Source organism: Pleurodeles waltl, chromosome 4_2 (genome assembly GCF_031143425.1).
Source record: "Pleurodeles waltl isolate 20211129_DDA chromosome 4_2, aPleWal1.hap1.20221129, whole genome shotgun sequence".
Classification (NCBI taxonomy): Eukaryota; Metazoa; Chordata; class Amphibia; order Caudata; family Salamandridae; genus Pleurodeles; species Pleurodeles waltl.
The window spans coordinates 742,654,616-742,675,461 of NC_090443.1; the positions used below are offsets into that span (position 1 = coordinate 742,654,616).

Here is a 20,846-nt window from a genome sequence, read left to right on the forward strand (position 1 = left end):
AAATACACACTGAAAATATTGCAAATATTCACATATGAATCACATCATTGACATACATGTTAGGGAGGGCGATTTTTTTCCAAGTTTACTCCTGACCCCCAGATTAAGGTACATATTCAGGCACAGCAATAGAGCATAGCCTATATATTTCTGAAACATTAGTATCACCATGGCTTTCATAGTCTGGTTGCATCTTACCTTCTCTTATTAATTTAGATGAGGAGGGTACTGAGAGAACATTCCTGTGGCCCATACTTTAACAATCTCTTCTGATTAGAAAAAAAAACTGGGATAGTGCAAGTGGGCTACTTGTTATTTCTATTTAAAGGACTGCGGATAAGCTCTTAGGCGCGACAGAACCCTAATGAGTGAGGTGAACAATGGAAGTGATAGATCTTCCTTTCTGGAGCATAACAATCAGTGGCGAAGATTCTCATGAAAGCCCACTCACTCCTTTTCACACGAGCAGAGTTCCCAAAATAGTGAGTTAGTCTTAGTGGTTGAAAAGAAGGGAGCAGAGGCATAATAGAGTACAGAGCAAAGGTTCGGGCTGCAGAGATACAGTTCTTCCTTCAATGTGGTGTTTTTATATAAAGCTCTATGGGGAAATCTGATGTGCATTATGTATATGAGGATGTACTCAGTATAGAGAACATGGCTACAAGTAAATTGCTTTTTCTTTCTGGTAGTGCAAAAAGCCCGGTGTACAACTGCAGTTTGTAAGTAGTTTGTGTTAATGAAGTAATCAACAGAGGTTTAACACTACTTTCTTCCTCAAACCCAGGGTACCCTGAAAAGCGCACAGTGCTTCACTGGCAATCAAACAAAATTAGGAGCTGACATGGAACAACAAAGTGTTAGAGCAATGGAAAAAAATGAAGAGAGTTTATTTTTCTTAAACAGACACTGTGGCATCTCCTAATGTTAGTCAGTCTATCATGAAACCATTGTATGTGAAACCAAAATAGTGACAAAGCAGTGAGAGGAATCAAAAGCTCACAGTATAGCCATAACCAGCAGTGAGAAACCATTGCAGTAGGCTATTCTGACTAGAAGAGTGACGAGAACATCAAAAAACTACATACCTTGAGGCAGATTTTCCATGCGGCTGTCAAACCTGGCAACTATAGTAGCAAAAACCTGCACGCTGTTGGGAATGGCCCTATTTCTGGTGAGATGAAGTGAATGATAGTTCAATGAAAGCACCTAGGGAACGTGCATTGGGGCTGGCCTAAAGAATAGGGCTAAAACCTTAGCAGATCTGAAAGAGAGGGCAGGCAGGAGAACAATGCCACCAAATTAGCATGCCAGAAAAAAGTAATTATTTAATCATGAAATGTACATAAGACGAAAAAGAGAAGATCCTAATAAATCAGAAGCAGACAGGGAGCTGATGGATGGAATAGAGGTGAGGAGGGTGTTATGTATAAATACTTGCATGCAATACTTCAACGAGCAAGTTTATTCAGTAAACGGAGGAGCGATGTGTGATACCACCTTTCTCCATAGCAGTTTCTGCTCCACCTACCTCTGAGACATAAGTCTGGACCGCCTTGCTTGATAATACATTGTTGTTGTTGTCTGTTTGAACCAAAAGGGAATTTGGTTTCAACTCTGAGACAAAAGATTAATAGCAAGGTGAACAGCTCTCAATTGTAGAAGATTTATGTGGTATGTTGATTCCTTCTGAAACCATGTTCCTTTCACTTGAAGGCAACCAATATACAAATTCCATAGCCCAATTAGCAGGCACCCATGACAGGTGTGTGTTGGAATATCCTGGTGAAAGGCAAAGTCCTTCAACAGGTTCTCTATTTGGCATCACCAAGGAAATGATTGGAGAGTTGCTTTAAAACAGCTTCCCAACCATCAAAAGACTGACACTGTTGGTCTTCTAAACACTGCTGCAGAGGTTTCACAGGTAGACACACACAAGGTTTATGGAAATGAAGAAACAATGGAACCTTGGAGGAATGGGATTTAGTTTGTTGATAGCAGAGACATCTTCAGAAGTGCTTAACACTTTAGATGGACAAGTGTAAGTCTCTGCTTCAAACAAAAAAAACCTTGCCTTCTAATACATCTCCCAGGTAATACATGGATTTTACTGGGGTGGATGTGGATTTTACTTGAGTGACATGAACTCACAATTGATGGAGAATGCCAACTGGTATCTGGTAATGGTTTAGAGGTGATGGCTTTGATGAACCGGTCATGGAGACAAACAAATATTCTAATTCTCCTAAGACAGGCCACCCACCACTAATTAGCATTTCAAGAAGGTCCTGAGTGTTGGCTTTAAACCAAAAGGGATTACTTTGTACTACAAGAACTTCAGAAACTTCCAATGTTTGAGATACTAGGATGCCAAAATAAGCATCATGAAGGACTATGCGGCACATCCAGTCCCATCAATTGAGGGGAGGGGAGACCTGATGAGGCGCCCACATTGTAGATATTACTTTCCATTTGTTTCTTTTCTTCAAGACCAGAATAATTATGAATTGTTGCTAGGGTCATTTTATCTGGACCAGTGTAAGTGGAATAATTTCCACTTATTTTTGGGATGTGTTCAACTCTTTGCTTGGGCAGGATGATATTGACTTCCTGTAGTAGCCTGTCCATCTCGGCACATGTTATTTGGAGGAATCGCCAGTGAAGGTAACTTAACCCTAGAGGAATTGCCGTTTATCACTACAGGCAACAGGCATCTGTCTTTTGTGATTTCTGACACTTTAAAAAAGGATTGGAGTTGCTTCCATTTACCAGAGATGCTGAGGATGCTGATATGCTGAACACACAGAAGAGAGCCGGTAAATTTTCCTGGAGTAACCCTGGAATCCACAAACTTGTGGGGTGGTCTCCAGGCTCAGGACTCAACCTCCCATGATGCACTTAGGGAGTCCAAGGCACATCCAGTTGCCACCGATCAACTCTGCTCTCGGTTACAACTTTCTTAGTTCCTTAGAGGTGAGTAAGTCTTTCTCTTTGGAGAAGTCAGTCACAGGTCCAACAGAGTTGGAGCCACTGCATGAGGGGGTATGTTCCGTCTACCAATAGACACTTTGGTGTCCAGCAGAGGGCAGGTATTCTGTGTATCTGGGTTCTGGAGGAGTGCAGGTCTTTTTTGCTTTTGTTCTCCTGAAGCTTAACAGGAGGCTTGCCACCCAGCCCTTTGCAGTCTCGGCTTCCATCCTGACACAAGTGGAGCTCTTTTCAACAAGGGAGTACAACAGGCACAGTCCTCTTCGCAAGTCCCTCGGGTCCAGCAGGTGTAGTGCAGTCTTTAGAGCAGCCTCTCTTTGGTGGGTCAGGGAGCACCTGGGCAGTTTATCTTCTGTCTTTTTTGCAGTGCAGTAGTGTTCTGAAGACTGGAGGTCTGGGGTGCCACTTTTATGCATCTTCACATTTGTGGAAGGAGAGGACTCAATAGCCAAGGGGACATTAGTTCTCATAAGGCAACCTTTCCCACTTTACATCACTTCCTGGGGGTTTAGCCAGCAAACAATAAAAGGATACACTTCTCTACCCAATTCTAAGATGGTGCAAGCCTTCTTTCCCTGTGAGGAGCCCTGGGAGCAACCCTTGGGTGTACTCAGGATAATGAGCTATACCTTCTGTAAAACTGGTTCTGTAGTGGGTCTTCCTCCTCTCGTGGAGATGCAGGTCAGTCTGCCTACCTGAAGGAGTAGGAGAGGATGTAGTCGCCATTTGCTTCACTGAGGTGGCAGCCTCTTTAAAGTCAAGCCATCTGTGGTCACTGCCCGGCAGTCATCCAGCACTTCTCTTTGTTCCCTGTTCCTGAGAGCGCTTTACACTTCCTAGCAGGGGGGCAGCAAGTTATCTTTGTTGACAACTGCTGCAGAAAGACAGGAGAGGCTACCAGATGTTTGGGCAACACAGTGATGACTTTCTAAAGTCACCTTTCAGTAAAACGTTACTTTAAACACAATCTCAGCAATGTGTCTGGTTTAATGTAACACTTAATTTGGTACCTTGGAGTAATATCTTTGGTGGTCCTAAATGGAGCATGGCACTTAGCACAATAGCTAGTGAAATGCCATGTTAGACAATGGGACCACCAGACTTTTATCAGTAAAAACTGCAAATTTCGGTTTTCACTGTCAGGGCACGTTAAAGTCAAAAGGAATATGCCCTTCTTTTTAACACTAAGCACCTGTCTGGTGGGCAACCAAGGCCTTCCTTGGAGGTGATTATTAACATTTAAAAGGAAAGTATAGAGCTGGTTTACTTTGCCATGTTGATTTGGCAGGTTCAAAGCTGCCTGACTGGGCTGCAGTGGTGGCACAATTTTGTGTTGCAGTCCAGTAGGGACATTTAACTTATTAGCCCTGGGTACTTCTTGTACCATATACTAAGGACTTATAAGTTGGTTAAATGAGGCAACCAGCCATTTGCCAACTGCACACATATTTTGTGGATACAGCACATGCCAGGAGTAACTGTATGAACATCCTGGGTGGCTGTTCGGTGGAAGGCAGGAGTTGTATGCAGAGGCAGTGCTGGTATAACCAGAAACTGCTCAGCTTGCGTGGTTGGTAGAATAAACAATGACAGTGAATTAGAGAGTTCAACCACAGGATGACTGGCCTAACTGGATGTAAATAAATCCAGACTCAATCTTCAACCAATGGAAAGAAAGATGCAAAAGGAGTTGTGTCTGACTTCAAAATGAAGTTTCAACTGTGCATCAAGTTTAATCCGATCTTTCATTTCAACTTCCTGGATCTATATGACATCGAACTGTGTTTCAACAATTAATAGTTTGCCATCATACCTATCCTTGACCAAGAACACTATATGAAGACTATGAAGAGGTCTCTTTTGGCTATTTTTCTTTTTTCCTGCCCATGAATTTAAATTATTTTTCTTACCATTATGGTCCTCCTCAAAAATGTCAGGGAATGCTTGTACTTTTCAGTGTGATGAAAACCTGGCTGGCACATGATGCAGAGGTCATGTGCGTCAGTGGAAGCCTTTTACCACAGAAAGGGCACTTTACAACAAGTTAAGGCATTTGTGTGGCCAAAGAAACAGGTTTTCAGTTAGAACACAGTTTTAGCTAATTGAAAAACATAATGGATGTTTGAATGATGGCAAATATTTTGTTTTTTTAAAGGTTTTTAGCAGTCAAAAACTGTCTAAAAGGCCAACCTCAGTGATACAAAATCCCTGTTATTGAACATAAAACCAGAACAGAGCTACTTGTCGCTGACAGTTCCTGATGAGATACTGGCGAAGGAATGGTTTCTTACCTGTAACTCCAGTTCTCTCATAGGGGAATTTCCATTATAGATAGTCCTAAGCACTGAATAGTGCTGCTCATGTGCCGGGACTCTTGAGCACTTTTTCACAATACATCTTCTTAGTGCAGATATTCGTCTTTCTTCGGGAAGGCCTGCGGAGTCACTTAAGAGAGAAATTTATTATGCAGTCTATAAGAACAGGCTACAAAGGCCCAGTTATTCATCTTGAATTTATAAAAGGGACCAGGAGATTATATATGTATATAATTCGATGGTGTTTTGGTAAAAACAGCTTCAATGTCTTTCACAAACCCATTTTGATACAACAAAAAGATGAAGTATTCTAGGGCAGTGTAGCCCCATAGGCGACCATTAGAAGAGGGAAACTAGAGATTGTGCCTTTAAGAAGCCAGAGACTACCAGTATCCCATCATGCTGAGCAGGTGGCAGTTGCCTCAGTTCTTTTTGAGGCGATGTGTGTGTGTTGACACATCAGTGTACTGGTGAACTCTGTCTGATCCACCGAAGAGGAGGGAGGGTTGCTTATGACTATAATGAAGTAGGTACAGGTAAGAAACCATTCCTTCTCTCGTACGGGGATTTCCATTTATGGTCATAAGCACTGAATAAAATAGCAAGCCCCTCGCTACTCCATGCAGTGGATAGGACAGAGAAGGTAATTTCCAGCAAACAGATTCCTAAGGGAGGCCTGTCCTACTTGAGCGTCTGCTCTGGCATCAGAATCCAGGCAGTAATGCTTGGTAAATGTATGGACAAATTTCCAAGTGGCTGCTTTGCAATTATCTGGGATAGGGATATTTCTCCATAACACAGCTGAGGCCGCTTTACCACTAATGGAGTGTGCTTGAGGTTTAGCTGTTAGTGTCTTGGTAGCCTTTTGATAACATAACAGGATGCAGGAAACTATCCATCGGGAAATGGACTGTTTAGAAGAGGCCAAGCCCGTACGGACCGGACCATAGTTAATAAACAGGTGGTTCGAATTATGGATGTCACGTGTTCGGTCTAGGTAGAATTTCAAAACTCTCCTCACTTTCAGGGAATGAAGAGATCATACGGTTTGGTTAACACAAAAGTACAAAATAAATTTACAGAGGAATTTCAGGTGAGTTCTCATAACGACTTTGCTACAATAGAAGACTGTGTATGGTTCATGAGAACAAAGCACTTGGATTTCGCTAACCCTGCAAGCTGATGTTACTGCTACAAGAAAAGCTTTCTTCTAACAGGGGTGTTTCAGGGAGGCTTTGTGAATAGGCTCAAAAGGATCCTGCATAAAATGAAAGAGTACAATGCTAAGCTCCCAGGGAGGTAAAGGACGCCTAATGGGAGGAAAAACCTTTTTCAAACCTTCTAGAAAATCCTTGATGACGGGGATTTAAAAAAAAAAAAGGTTTGTGAAGGACATTTTCTGTAGGCAGTAAGGGCTGCCAGGTGAACCTTTACAGAAGAGAATTGCAAGCCAGAGTTTGCCAGATGGAGTAAGTATGGAAAAATGACATCATCCTGGCAAGATGTGGGGGGGCTATGTTTCTAGAGGAACACCAAATGCAGAATCTCTTCCCCTTGAAGGCATATGTGGAATGCGTGGAAGGCCTCTGAGACTTTGAGGATGTCCATGCAGTCCTGCGGCAGAATCAAGTGTCCGTACTGCACTAGTTCAGGAGCCATGCCGTTTAATTCAAGGAGAGATTAGGGTGTACCATCTGGCCTCTAAACTTCATTAGCAGGTCTGGTTTTCATGGCAGCTTGAGATATGGACAGACGGACCAGTGAAGGAGGCCAGTGAACCACCATTGACCACTCCGGCGCTATTAGGATCATCAAGTGGACAGCTTGATGAGGACTGATGGAACCAGGTGGAATCAGCAAAAAAGAGTAAAGAAATTTGTTGGACCAGTCGATCCCTAAAGCTTTCCCCCGCTTCCCTGGTTGGTAGCATCTTAAGACGAAGCTTCGGCAATTTTTTTTTCTGCAGTGGCAAACAGGTTGATGGCAGGTGTGCCCAACAGATGAAATATGTTGTGCACGACTTCATTGTGCAAGATCTACTCATGGTTTTCTTGCAAAATCCTGCTGAGAGAGTCTGCCTGCGCAATTTGAACACATGGAAGGTGATCTGTGGTGATTGTTAGGTTCCTCGCTCTGCACCATTCGCATATTGCTTGGACTTCGTGAGATAAAGGCCTGGGCCTCGCCCATTCCATGCTTGTTGAGATAATACGACCACCATGTACTGTCGGTCTGGACAAGCAGGGAGCTGGATCTGAACAACGGGTGAAACGCTTTTAGCACCAGATGGACTGCGCGAACTCCAGGAGGTTGATATGGTATGTTGACTTTCTCTGACCATTTGCCCTAGATCTGGAGATGGTCCAGTGAGCTCCACATCCTAGCAGTGAGGTGTCCGTAACTATTGTTTGAGGAGGAACCTCCTGATGAAAAGGCATCCCTCGAAGCAAGTTCTTTAGGGAGTACCACCATTTTAAGGAGAGCTTTGCATGACGAGACAGGAGTATCCTGTCCTCCCGATTGCCCGTCAGTTGGTCCCACTGGTCCTCGAGACATTCTTGGAGGGGTCGTATGTGGAGGCGAGCATTCAGTGTGAGGAAGATTCAGGGTGCCATCAAGCCCAGGAGAGAGGAGAGAGGAGATTGTTCTCACTGTTGGATGACAAGCTGTCATGAGAGAGCAACATTTCCGAAGGATCGATAAACTGTATCAGGGGAAGCTCCCAGGTAGTGTGAGGTTTGAACTCAGGCAGAAGTTGACTTGCTGAGGTTGACCTGGAGGCCTAATCTTTGGAGGAGACTGCAAGTCCAATTGCAGTGAAGCTGAGCTTCCTGAGACACTGACACCGTGATCAGCCAGTTGTCTAGGGTGAGCTAGACAAATAGTTTGAGCTTCCTCAGATGGACAGCCACTACTGCCATGCACTTTGAGAATGTTCTGGGTGCTGACTTGAGACCAAATGGAAGGACTTTGTACTGGTAGTGGTCGTGTCTCACTAAAAACCTCAAGGACTTGCGATGCTTTCTGCCAAATGGAATATGAAAGCATGCGTCTTGAAGGTCAATGGAACAAAGCCAATCACCCTGGAGTAACTGGGGATAAATTTGGTATAATGATAGCATCTAGAACTTTTCTTGCCAAATCCACTTGTTGGCTGATCTGAGATCGAGAATGGGTCGTTCTTGTTTTTTTTTTGCACCAGAAAGTACCTGGAATAAATGCTTGTCCCTCGTTGCTGGTAAGGAACAGGTTCCACCGCTTGTTTCTGGAAGAGGACGGTGACTTCCAACCACGACAGTGGGAATTAAAAACTGGAGAATTTCGAAGGGATGGACGGTGGAGGGACTGGTGAACCTGAGACAATATTCAGAACCCAGGTGTCTTTTGTTATTTTTTGCCAAATGAGATGATATGCTTCCTCCAAGGAGTGGGTAACAGTAGAGGGGGAAGTAACGACTCAGGGTTTGGATGTGGATAGTTCCTTCCCACCTTGAGCAGTCTGCTGGGTGGATATACCACCGGTCTGTTTTCTTTGGTGCATTACTGCTGCTGCTGTTGAGTGCCACTTTGTTGGCAACCACGCTGAGGGGCTTTAACCCTCCAGGTATAGTACCATCTATGGTAGGGATGGAAAGATTTTAGTTGATCTCTGGATCTTTCTAGGCCAACAGCTTTCAATGTCTCCATTTCCGACTTCATCCTTGCCATCTCGTCAATGGTGTGACTTCAGAATAGAGTGGTAAGAGAGAATGGGAGATTTAAAATTCCCTGTTGAGCCTCTGGTTTGAGTGAGGTAAGGCAGAGCAGATAATGCCTCCAGAGAGCAAGCCCATGGCTATATTCATGTCCTGCACAGAGTGAGGAATCAGCTGTAGCACTAATGATTTCAATGGAGATCAGTAAACCCTCATTGGGGATTTCTTGGAAATCTTCTCGTTTGTCCAGTGGGAGATGGTCAATAAATTGTTGCATGGAGTCCTACCTAAAAGGGCTGTAGCACTCGCTGCTTTTATTGTGGTTGCTGCGGTGCTGCAAACTTTGCAACCCAGGGAGTCAATCCTTCAACCTTCCTTATGAGGAGGAACTATGGAAGTGGGAGTAGTGGCATGATGTTTTTTTGGATGTCACTACAATGATAGAGTCCGGTGATGGGCCCATCCGTAGAAATGCAGGCTCCTGCTCCGGAGGGCAGTACTTTTTCTGAAGCCTGGATGGAGCTGGCTTGTGTTAAAAACAGATCCACAGCGGGTTCTAATAGGCCTGGCACTAATGATAGCAAAGGCTTCAATGTTGATCTGTGTTGCAGGGTCTCAAATATTACTGAAGTTAATGTTGTGCTTTTTTTCTTTTTTTGTTACTTTCAAATATGCTTCGCAGCAGCCACACAGCTGTACAACATGGCAAAGAAAACACGGAAAAGTCAAATAGGTATACTAGTGGGCTTTTCAGTGTTTTTAAGCCATGTTGTACAGCTGCGTGGCTGCTGTGCAGCCTGATTAAAAGTTAAAAAAATAATGATAATAAAGTGCTGTGACGCAGCAAGCGCCGACAGCTTCATAGCAGTATGTGGCTGCTAGAGAACATCGCTAAAACATAATTGACAAAGCCAAAAGATCTCACATAGGTGAGACCTATTGGCTTTGTCAATACTTGAAAACTAGTATATAGAGAGCTAGAAACTACATTTTCAGATAAGTAAATATTCTCCTATAAGATGTACTGCGCTTTACACATTTCAGGGTGCAGGTTGTCAGTGCCTGCAGGATGACAGTACTGGAACTGTTACCTCATGTCCATGCGTGAGCGGCCCTGCTCTAACACATAGGCCCTGGTTGCGAGCTCCGAAGAGATTCGCACTGCATTCTCTGACCCAGGGCTCAGTCATTTACATAGGTGACATCCCACGTCTTTGCAATGAGAGGGTCACTTACATAATGCCCCTGCCCCCTTTAAAAAAAAAAAGCTCCTACATTATGCCTTTCATATCTCAAAAGCCAACAGTCCCCCGTTCTAGCAGTGTATTAGATAGCTTGATGGACTTGTGCACCGGAAGCAGAAGTTTGTTGCCCATCTCAACAGGTTGATGGAGCCTGTCATCCTTCTGAAGTGTTGGCCTCACAGCAACAGTGTGTCATTAATAGTGCACCAAAGTGGCAAGTGCCCCAAAATAGGTCATTAGTGTTGTAGAAAAAGGCACCATATGAAAAATAATACATCAAAATGTAATATTTCATGAAGACATGATCACATTGTGCCACTGTGAGAGACCTGAGCTAGATACATTATTGAGCGCTGCATTTTTCAAGCCTCCTCCCACCGCCAGATGCTCTGTTTAATGCAATGAATAGGACCCAGAGCTGCCAGATAAGCACCCCAGTCCCCTGTCTTGACTTGGGTATCTTGCTGCATTAACAGGATATTTGAGCCCTACCGAGGGGCTGATTACGGCTTGCTATCCAGCACAAGAATCTAAGAGGGACGGGGGGGTTTAGATTCACTCCTGGAGGGGAAAGAGGCATCACTGATGCGCGCAAGGAGGGGGCTCTTCTTCACAAACAACACACAATAATACATTCCGTTTTTGAAGCACATCCAGTTTATAATATGTGGCTGTTCCCACAATAAAGGCAGAAAGGGAGTAGGTTTTGTAAAAGCACTCCAGGACACCGAGGATACTCTGGTTCCAAGTGGGCCGCGATATCAATGTAAACATGGAGTCTGAAGCCAGACAAATACAAAGCGCACAGTGTGCCTCACTATAACAGAGCATGCTTTAACAATAGCTATTTATTAATGGTACAGAATATGGACCTGTCCGTTACTATACAAAACCTGAATGGAGGAGTGGATGGGAGTGGGAAAGGATGTGGCACTAAGGGCAAAGATGCCGATGTCCAAACTGAGAAATCGGGTTCCAGTCTCAGCATTGCTTCAACATTCTGTGATTCTGGACAAATCAATAAATCTCCTCGTGCCTAAAAAATAAATAAAAAAAATAGCTATGAAGAGAGCAGCAGTCAGGGAAAAGCAGGTGGAGGTAGATAGCACCACAATCAGGTCAGGAGCAGCGGAAGGGCACAGATTAACTTTAATCAGTCTGTGCTTGGTCTCTGCGCCACAGCAATGACCGGATATGACGTTTTGCCTGCATTGTCCAATTAAGGAGCCCGTGAAGAAGAGTGACGCTGAAGCGCACAAATGGTAAGCATGGGCGGGATCCTAGCCCTTTACTTTATACAACAGTGCCTTGCAACGAGATGCACGTGCTAGCGCATGCTTTTGCAGGCTCGACCCTAAAAGGGTTTTGCGAAAGACATTTATGCTGTTTTACCGAAATACCATCAAATTATATACATATATAATCTCCTGGCCCCTTTTTTAAATTCAAGATTAAGAACTGGGCCATTGTAGCCTGTTCCTATAGGCTGCATAATCAGTTTCTCTCAAGTGACTCTGCAGGGTTTCCCGAAGAAAGGCGAACATCTGCTCTTACGAAGATATATTGTGAAAAGGTGCTCCAGGTTCCCCGTACATGAGCCGGACTATTTCAGTATTTATGAATATAACGATAATCCCCTACGAGAAAAATAGGCTTTTTTGAAAGAGACATGTTCATATTTCTGCCTTTTGGGGCTGTAGCCTACCTGTCTATTATCCCTGTCTTCTTTAATTTCTCCTTTAAAAAAGGTTTGTGGGACAGTTTAGTTTTTGGGCCATTATTTCAATAAGAATGCCTACTTTGTTTGAATTTGGCTGTTTGAATGAAACAATTGAACAATACAGCCTGTAGAAGATCTATCATGTTATATTCTATTTTTTACAATTTGGCTTCAATTTAAATAACTGGTAAAAAGTAAGATGCATTTTTAAAAGTGCTCCTGGATCCTGTCTGTTGGGCAGGGGAATGGGGTAGACTATTCTATGCTTATGCATAATAATGAAGATTTGCTGGAGGAGAACTGTAATTTATTATATGTTATGTATCTCCCCAAAAATCCCTCTTAACCTTAATGGATTCCATATTTCGCAATTAGTATTTTGGAGGATATATTGTACCTCTTTGGAAAATGTAAATATTTTGTTCAAAACAACTGGATAACAGCAAACTCATGGACATAGGTATCACACTTTTGCTTTCTACAAAACTCAGAAATAGTATGCGTTGCTTCAAGGCTGTTGTGGTGAACCTCAACATTTGAATAACCTGATGGAATTGAAAGTGCACATAAATACTAGTAGTCACTGTTAGAGATTTTGCAATGTGCCACCGTTTGAATAGATGCAGTTTTTTTTGTTTTTGTTTTTTTAACAGCTTAATAACCAAAGGGGCAAACCTGTTGAGGAATTTTTCTGTGAGATTCTGTTGTTGCTCTGGCCCTTCTTCTTGGTTTACACCACCTTCAAGTAACATTTGCTGGTACAGTTGCCGTTGTTGTTCTTTCTGCTCTAAGTGCTGCTGGTACCGCATCTTTTGTCTAAAGTATTCTTCAAACTGCTCAGTTGAGTCCCGAAGCTAGAAAACAGTGCAATAAGAACCTTAAATGCTCACACAAAATCCTGAGCAAACATATAAATATCATAAGTAGACACTGAAAGGCACCATGTTTTTATCTTAAATAAAAGAAAGAAAATTATTGCATGCATCATTAAATACATTCTATCCGCTGGATAAATCACACTTGTGCTGGCATCCATGCTTCTTTGGAGTTTTTAGAGTAGAATGGTGGCAGGTACACTACAACACATAACATGAAAGACCGGTAGCCATCTTTTAATCATCAGAAGAGGCCTCAATAAACAATAAACCTCAAGAATAATTTCCATACGGAATCAAACTAGAATAAAAAAAATTGAACAGCTAGTATTACGCAGAGTAACATGCCAAAATAATCTATATTTGCCTCAGTGTTCAATGTCAGATGACTGGAAATGCACCTTTATGCAGAGGAAAGTCTATGTTACATAAGGGCTACAGAATCCCCAAATTAAAATGATAATGCTAAAGGGATATACGGCCCCTAATAGTGCAATTACAGTCTCCGTACTATCATTACTAAGGTACTTCCATATGCTGAGGTGCAAAAAGTGCTTTACTCACCTTTACATGGAGAAGCATAAAAGTCAGGTGTCAGACGAGCAGTCCAAACACACACTGGGGCATAAATCTTGCATGTAAGTTCTGAGCTGGTAAGCTAACACTTCTAACCTGCTCGTAGCCCTCACAAAGCCTGTAATGATGAATGTTGCCGAATTCAGCTGGGGCACAACCGCGAGTGCCTTTCCATTTTAGCTTTATATTATTCCACATACCCACATTTCAAGAGTACTGAAGAAATTCAAGGACAGAAAACTCAATCATGCTCAGGACTCAGGCCAGAATGCACCAGCGACGTTTCTTGAAACTGCACCATCAGCAGGGGGAATGCCTTCCGGAAGAAGGTAAGGCAATATCTCCTGACTTACGACTCAACTTAAAAACACAGTTTCTTAGGAGCTAATAGTTCCTCTTCTAGGCCTTTCTTCAGACAATATGGATATTTTGATGGCTGGTATAAGACAATTTGGCATAGGCAAGAATTATTTCACACAAATAGGGACAGGCCAGAAGTAGTTAATTCTCCCTCAAATAAGGTGAATTGAGAGTTATTGGATGACTTTCCATATTTCTTCTCTTTCGTCTAGACCGAGATGGTGTTTGAATCTTGTGCTCTCCCATATTGTAAACAACACTTTCAAGACTACTGCCTCCTGCATTCTATTTTTTTCCTTTTTATTTCCAGAGTTGAACAAGGCAACATTAACATTACAGAGCTGTGTTCAGTGCTTTGTTATTAGTACAATTAGGCTTGTGTAATACCAGTTGCAGTAATAAACTATATACATCTAGTGTTACAGTGATGTATACATGAGGCATCAATATGACCACGCAAACAACACCGGCCCTAGCTTCTACAGTGTGCTGAGCCCAACAAGATGAGCAAATCATTGTTCAATTTGCCCTGCCAGATATGTCTGGAATGGGCTCCAAATATCTTTTGGTCGAGATGCTATTTGAATCATTGATGTATGCAGTTCTGAATGTTCAATGCACATGGCTAAGTCTTTAAACCATTTCTCATATCGCAAAGTCCTGCCTCTCCTCTAGGACATGGCGTCTCTACACTAGCCCATCAGCAGGATGATTGCTCCAACTTTTCTAAATGTTTTAGAAAAGTATTTCACATAATCCAGAAGAGCTACAAAGGTCTAGGCATTGGGCACGCTTCGATAATTGTTCCTATCGCCCCAATAACTTTCAGCCAGAAACTGAACCACTTAACAACTCCATGCCAGGTGCGGAAAATCCACACTCGATCCATCACAATGCCAGCAGTTCAAGCTTGTGGACACCACACTGACTGGTGTACAATACACTTTATGGGTGAATTTGAAATGAATTAGTCAATGCTTCCCATTGGCGGATATTTGTTTTGACTCTTGGAAGCAGTACGCCAATTGAGTATCTGTGAGAATGTGGCCCAGTTCCCAAGTACATGTGACTCTAGATTGAAGTTGTTCAACCCCTAATTCCCTCATTATAGTGGTGCACACTGCAGAGATTAACCTGTCATAGTGGGGGACTGAAATGAGCAAAGTGAGCAGTTTCCATTCAGCTGGCTCAGTGGGGAAAATATCTCACAACTTCTTCATTGTGCGCTTTAGTCTATGGTATGTGAGCATATCTTTGGATGTGCACTCTGCCCCATCCATGTATTCTGTCATGGTGTTGAACTTTGCATTAGGAAGGAGGTCTCCCTACTGTATTAGGGTGTCTTTGTCTGGTTTGTCCGGTCTCCCCCACATTCCATAGTGATATCCAGATGTAAGTTGTTTTTCAAGGGGAACTGAGGAATTCACCTCCCTCATCTTAGTGTCACCAGTCTTGACCATGTCCAAATGGCGCATTTTACTGTGTGTCCTCTTTGCTGGGCTAAATTGTTTTTTTAGCATCAGAGCTGGGTTGGTAGCGACTGGAGCATCCAGACCCAACTCCAGATCACAAATGTAGGGGCTGCCTGGTGTTATGGAACCACTGATACACGATTGTGCTTGGGCTATTAAATAATAAATATAAAAATTTGGAGGCAGCAACCTCCCCCCCCCCCCTTCCACTTCTCATACGGTAGCTGCATTTTAAACCACATTATTCTTGGTTGTCAACCTGCCCATGCCAGCTTGACCACAAGGGATCTAATCTAGCCCTCGCTAGTGGAATCTGGATATTCTGCAAAATACAAAAGGTTAGGCAGGACCACCATCCACATTAATGCCACCTTGACTGTCACAACTATTGTCAGTCTCATCTATCTCTCTATAAGGGAAGTTATAGTTGTGATGTATTTAATGGGGGCGTGGCCAACAAGATGGCCGACCGGACGCACTAGGCAAGTGCTACCGGCCCTTACTTCTAAATCCATCCTACACCATCCTGCAGTCCCTAGGCCCCACAGACCTATTGGTCCGGTGGATGGGGATTAGGGGATTGAGGTGATGTGACGGCAAAAATGCTGAAAACAAGCAGCGGAGCCGCACTCGTGGTGAGTGCCTGACTCCAACATGGCGCCCGCGACTGTGGCTGCAGGCTGGATCGACATTGTTTAGGGCCCCGGAGCCGGCCTGAGTACCCTAGTTTGGAGGAGCCTGGCGGGGGAAGTCTGATGCAAGGGGGAACGACCCACTTTGTTTTTTTGCTTTCCTTCCCAAACGCGGGGTAACTGCGCAGGCTGTGGATGCCTTGGCCTGGAAGACCACCTGGTGAGGCCTAGTGGACGACTGAGCGTGCGGGCAGAGGAGGCCCAGCGGAGAGAGAGGTGCGGAGAGTGGCACATCTGTAGAAGCGTAGGGCGCCCTCTGTAGACTTTGGCCCCTGAGGCGCTTACCATGGTCTGGTGAGGCATCCCGCTGAGCTAGGAGGAGAGGCTGGAGGCTCTGAGAGGTGACTGAGGCCCTATAATTGGGCCAATTGCATTGGACACGGTCACTTTCCATCTCATTCCCCCCAGCACGCCCACCCCTCCACTGCCTAAGCACTGGTGGGTGGCCATTTGAGTGTCAAGCTGGCTGACTGAACAGGAAAGCACCTGGGGAGGTGACAGAGGCCGGACCACCGGAGTTGGCTGCGTAGGACACGCTGTCTGGTGCTGCTAAGGCGGATTTGCATCCTCAACTGCTGCGACACAGTGAATCGCAACTATCAGTGCCCAGTGGGATCAGCAGAGGCCGGTGCTGGGGACCTTGTGCAATATGGGCAAAGACAGATCAAATAAAGGCGCACAGCAAACCAGGATGGACCAATATACAGGTCAGAGTGCAGGACGGAGCCTGCAGGAAGACTCATCTGGACCCATGGACGGGGGGGCGGGGGAAGAGTGTCAGTCCACTGGAGCACAGATCCTGGCCGCCATCGAGGCATCCGGTCAGGCTGTGCAAGCGCAAATTGCTGCTATGGCGGTAGACGTTAACTTATTGAAAGCGTATTTGAGGGTAGTGGCAGAACGTTCAGTAGCCACTGAGCAGCAAGTGACTTGCATGCAGACGGACATAGATATGCTTAAGGCCACAGTGTCCACCCTTGAAGCTAAAATGTGCAAACTGGAGGCGCGGGCTGAAGATGCAGAGGTGAGGGCGAGAAGATGCAACTTACGAGTAGTGGGCTTCGCGGAGCCTTCCTAGAGGATTGTATCAAAAAGACGATGCCCGCTGCTCCCCTATTGCCGGTGTTCGTGGCACAGAGAGCCCTACCCCCCCACTCTGCCGCTGGGAGCTTCCCCTAGAATGATTATTGGCAAGATTCTCAACTATAAGGACCAAGACACTATCTTATAGGAAGTGCGCAAAAATGGCGATCCTACCTACGAGAATCACAATATACGCTTCTTTCCTGACTACACTAGAGTGGTACAGCTCCAAAGACAATCGTACATAGGTGTCAAACAAAAATTGAAAGAAATTGGGCTACACCTATATGCTGCTATACCCAGCCAAGTTGAAGGTCCTACATGCGGGCCGCTCGCATTTTTTCCAGGCGCTTGAAGCAGTCTGGGACTGGTTGGAACTGAGAGGCGGTGAAAGGCCCCCAGGAAACCCCACACAGGGAGCCGCAGGGGGGACCAGAGGGCAGGCGACTCGCAGACCACTGCGCGCAGGAATAACAGGCGCCGCCGCACCAGCCAAGGAGACAGGGTAACGGTGTGCCCGGATGGCACCCTTAGTCTGGAACGGAAGAGAGAGGAGCGTGAGGAGGCCAGACTATTAGTGAAATCCGTCACTTTGAGGCATCATCACACTTCAGATCGCCGCACGGTAAGGATGGCCTGACCCCAGACTCTGTCAATGCAGATATCTGAAAGCCGTCACAAAGACACTGAGATGGAATAATGAAACTGGACTCATACCAGGCTTTGACATATTGACTCCTTCCTTCTCTCCTCCCTCTTACTCTCCCCCCCTCTTTCCTACTGTACTGCCTACCGGTGCTGGGGAAACGGAGACTCAGGATGGCTACAATGCTCGGGTGGGTGTGATCTAACAAACAGGCATCCTTGTTTTGACCACGGCAAGCCTCGCCTTTCTATCTTGTCTTTTTCTAAGTGGCACATATCTTGTTGTTGTTTATGATCTTTTGCAGTGATAAGTTACTATATTTGGGTACAGTGTGCGCGTGCTTTGGATGGTTGCCTGAGGGGCTTGAAGAACTACTTGCGCGTTGACCCCACCATCTTAAACAGTTTCTGCATATCAAGTGGGAGCAGTGATTCGCTCTCCCTCTCCTCTGGTTTCTAGAGTGGCTAGCGGGGCAAACACACAGATTGGTCAGGCACAAGTTGAGGGAGGTGTTTACCTGGGGAAGGATGGGGGTGTTGAATGTGGTTCAGAGTTGGGGTTGGAATTCTGTTTTATACACTTGGTGTACTGTATGCATTGTGAGAAAGAGAGGACATGGAGTTACACTGTCAAGTGTGCGCTGGATTGGAGTAGCAGTTGGGGCGGACACGGACGAGGTGGGGTGGAGTGGTCGGGGGGTGGAGCTGTGACTGTTGGATGGCATAGCTCAGGATGAGTACCTTAATGCTAATTGTTACATGGAATGTAAGGGGGCTGAATTATTTTGTGAAGCGCTATAGAGTGCACACCTACCTTAGACAAATAGGTGCCCACATTGCGCCTCCTGCAGGAGATACACTTGATGGATAGTGAAGCACAAAAACTACAGAAAAAGTGGCGGGACAGTTGTTTTCGGCAACATATTCCTCCTATGCTAGTTTTTTTTTTTTTTAGTTTGGGTTGCCCCTGGGGTCTCCTTCCAATTAAAAAGCCTTACAGAGGACGTACAAGGCCACTATATATATCCTTACACAGAGAATTTGATGGGCGCGAACTCTGCATCCTGAATATATACGCCCGAACTCAGATGATGCGGAGTTCTTTAAAACATTGCAACAAGAATTAGTACCCTAGATGGGAATGCACGTCATCTGGGCAGGGGACTTTAATTGTGTCCTGGATGGCGCTTTAGATAGGAGCCCACCGAAACTGGGCACTAAGCCTCATATGACAGCCAAACTTTGCGAAGTCATGAATAGCCTGCAATTTGTGGATATATGGAGGGAACTACACCCCACCTCCAAAGTATATTCCTGTTACACCCCACACATGGGGGGTATAGCAAATTGGATAGATTTCTGTTAGCAAACGACGGCACGCTGGATGTTCGTCGTGCTGCCTATCAGGAGAGATTCCTATCAGATCATGCCCCTTTTTTATTAGAATGCGAGACACACGCACCCCCTGTGGCGAATGCGGCCTGAGCTACTTGGGGACCCTGAATATGAGGGAGACATACAGGCAGTGCTAAATGGATATTTTAGCGTGAACTGGTCTATGACCCGGATCCGTGGCATAGAACGGGAGGCCCTAAAGGTCATCATGAGAGGTGAAAGCCTTGGTAAATCCTATGGTATTAGGAAAAAACTGGAGCAGGAGCATGCGCAGCAGGAGGGTGTTCTGGCTGCTCTACAGTGCAGAGTAGCCAGCGGAGACGTATCTGAGCCAAACTGTCATGAGGCGCACAAAAGAATAGGGGCCATTTGGAATGGGCTGAATAGTTATGTCTGTAGGGACTTCAGACAGCAGCTGTACTGTGAGGGAGACCGCTCCGGGTGCATGCTAGCTTGGCTACTTAAGCGTGAACGGCCTCTACCAATAATCCTGTCCCTCCATGGAACGTCCAGGGAAAGGTATTTAGAGCAAGCACGTGTGAATCTACTCTTGAGGGATCACACGAAACACATATACACTTTGACAGCCATCCTCACGCTTCAGCAAATACACCGGTATCTAGACAGGCTCCAAATTCCTCAGCTTGTGAGGCATAGACTGAGGAGCTAGAGGGGGATGTACCGCTAGAGGAGTTACAGAAAGCCTTGGGGGCCATGACGCATGGTAAGACGCACGGCCCTGATGGTATACCAGTTGAGTTTTACCGTACATATTCTGCAACGGTTCTTCCCCGTTTATTGGAAACATTCTGAGAGGCCCGCACAGAAGGCTCGCTGCCAACACACATGAGGGAATCATTGACAGTTATGATACTGAAATCGAGGAAGGATCCGGTGGACCCTGGCTCCTATAGGCCATTGTCATTGCTCAATGTCGATGTGAAAATACTTGCAAAAGTACTGGTAACTTGTCTATGGCGAGTTGTAACCCATCTAGTGCGGGATGATCAATGTGGATTCATTCTGGGGAGGGGAACCCATATGAATCTGAGGAGGTTATCACATATAATACCAGAGATGCGCAACTCTACATCCCATGCCGCACTGGTGGCCCTCGTCATAGAAAAGGCGTTTGATACCTTGTCCTGGGACTATCTGTGGCAGGTCCTTTGTAGAATGGACATTGGATTAAAATTCCTGTCATGTGTGCGTCTGCTGTATACAGCGCCACGGGTGCAAACTGGGATGATCGTGTCAGAATCCTTAGATATTGAACAGGGCACACGGTAGGGCTGCCCACTGTCGCCGCTGCTGTTCACGTTGGCTATGGAGCCCCTGGCCATACATGTGAGAGCAGGATTGCAAAGGTGGGGCATAAGGGTGGGGACCAGAACACACGTCGAGTGATGCCCTGGTGTATGTTACAAACCCGGAATGATCGATTCCACTTCTGTTACAAATGATGGACGACTTTGGAGGGATATCCGGTCTCCATGTAAACCGTTGGAAGATGGTGTTGTACCCCACTTCATGGCTGACGAAGGTTGAGGCGGCGGTGCTACCCCAGGTGGATTTGGCATGGGAGACCGAGACCTTTTATTACTTGGGCATGCAGATAGCCCACTCCCCTCAACTCCAATATGAATTGAATATGGGTAGAGTAATGGATGGCCTACGAGCCTCTGTTCAATTTTGGACTACCCTCCCACTGTGGGTAATGGGCAGAATTGCACTCAGTAAAATTGTTTTACTCCTGCGTTGCCTGCATGTTATGGAAAACTTGTTCTGT

The 20,846-nt window shown here is 45.1% G+C and overlaps 1 protein-coding gene across 2 annotated transcripts in view; it reads right to left on the reverse strand.

Annotated features, from left to right (window-relative positions):
• Positions 1 to 20,846, reverse strand: part of WDR47 (WD repeat domain 47) — a 357,246-nt gene that overhangs the window by 140,419 nt on the left and 195,981 nt on the right. For both annotated transcript variants that reach the window (XM_069232387.1, XM_069232388.1), the window contains one exon: positions 12,635 to 12,813. In XM_069232387.1, coding sequence (XP_069088488.1) covers positions 12,635 to 12,813 — 179 coding nt within the window. The remainder of the gene's footprint in view (positions 1 to 12,634; positions 12,814 to 20,846) is intronic.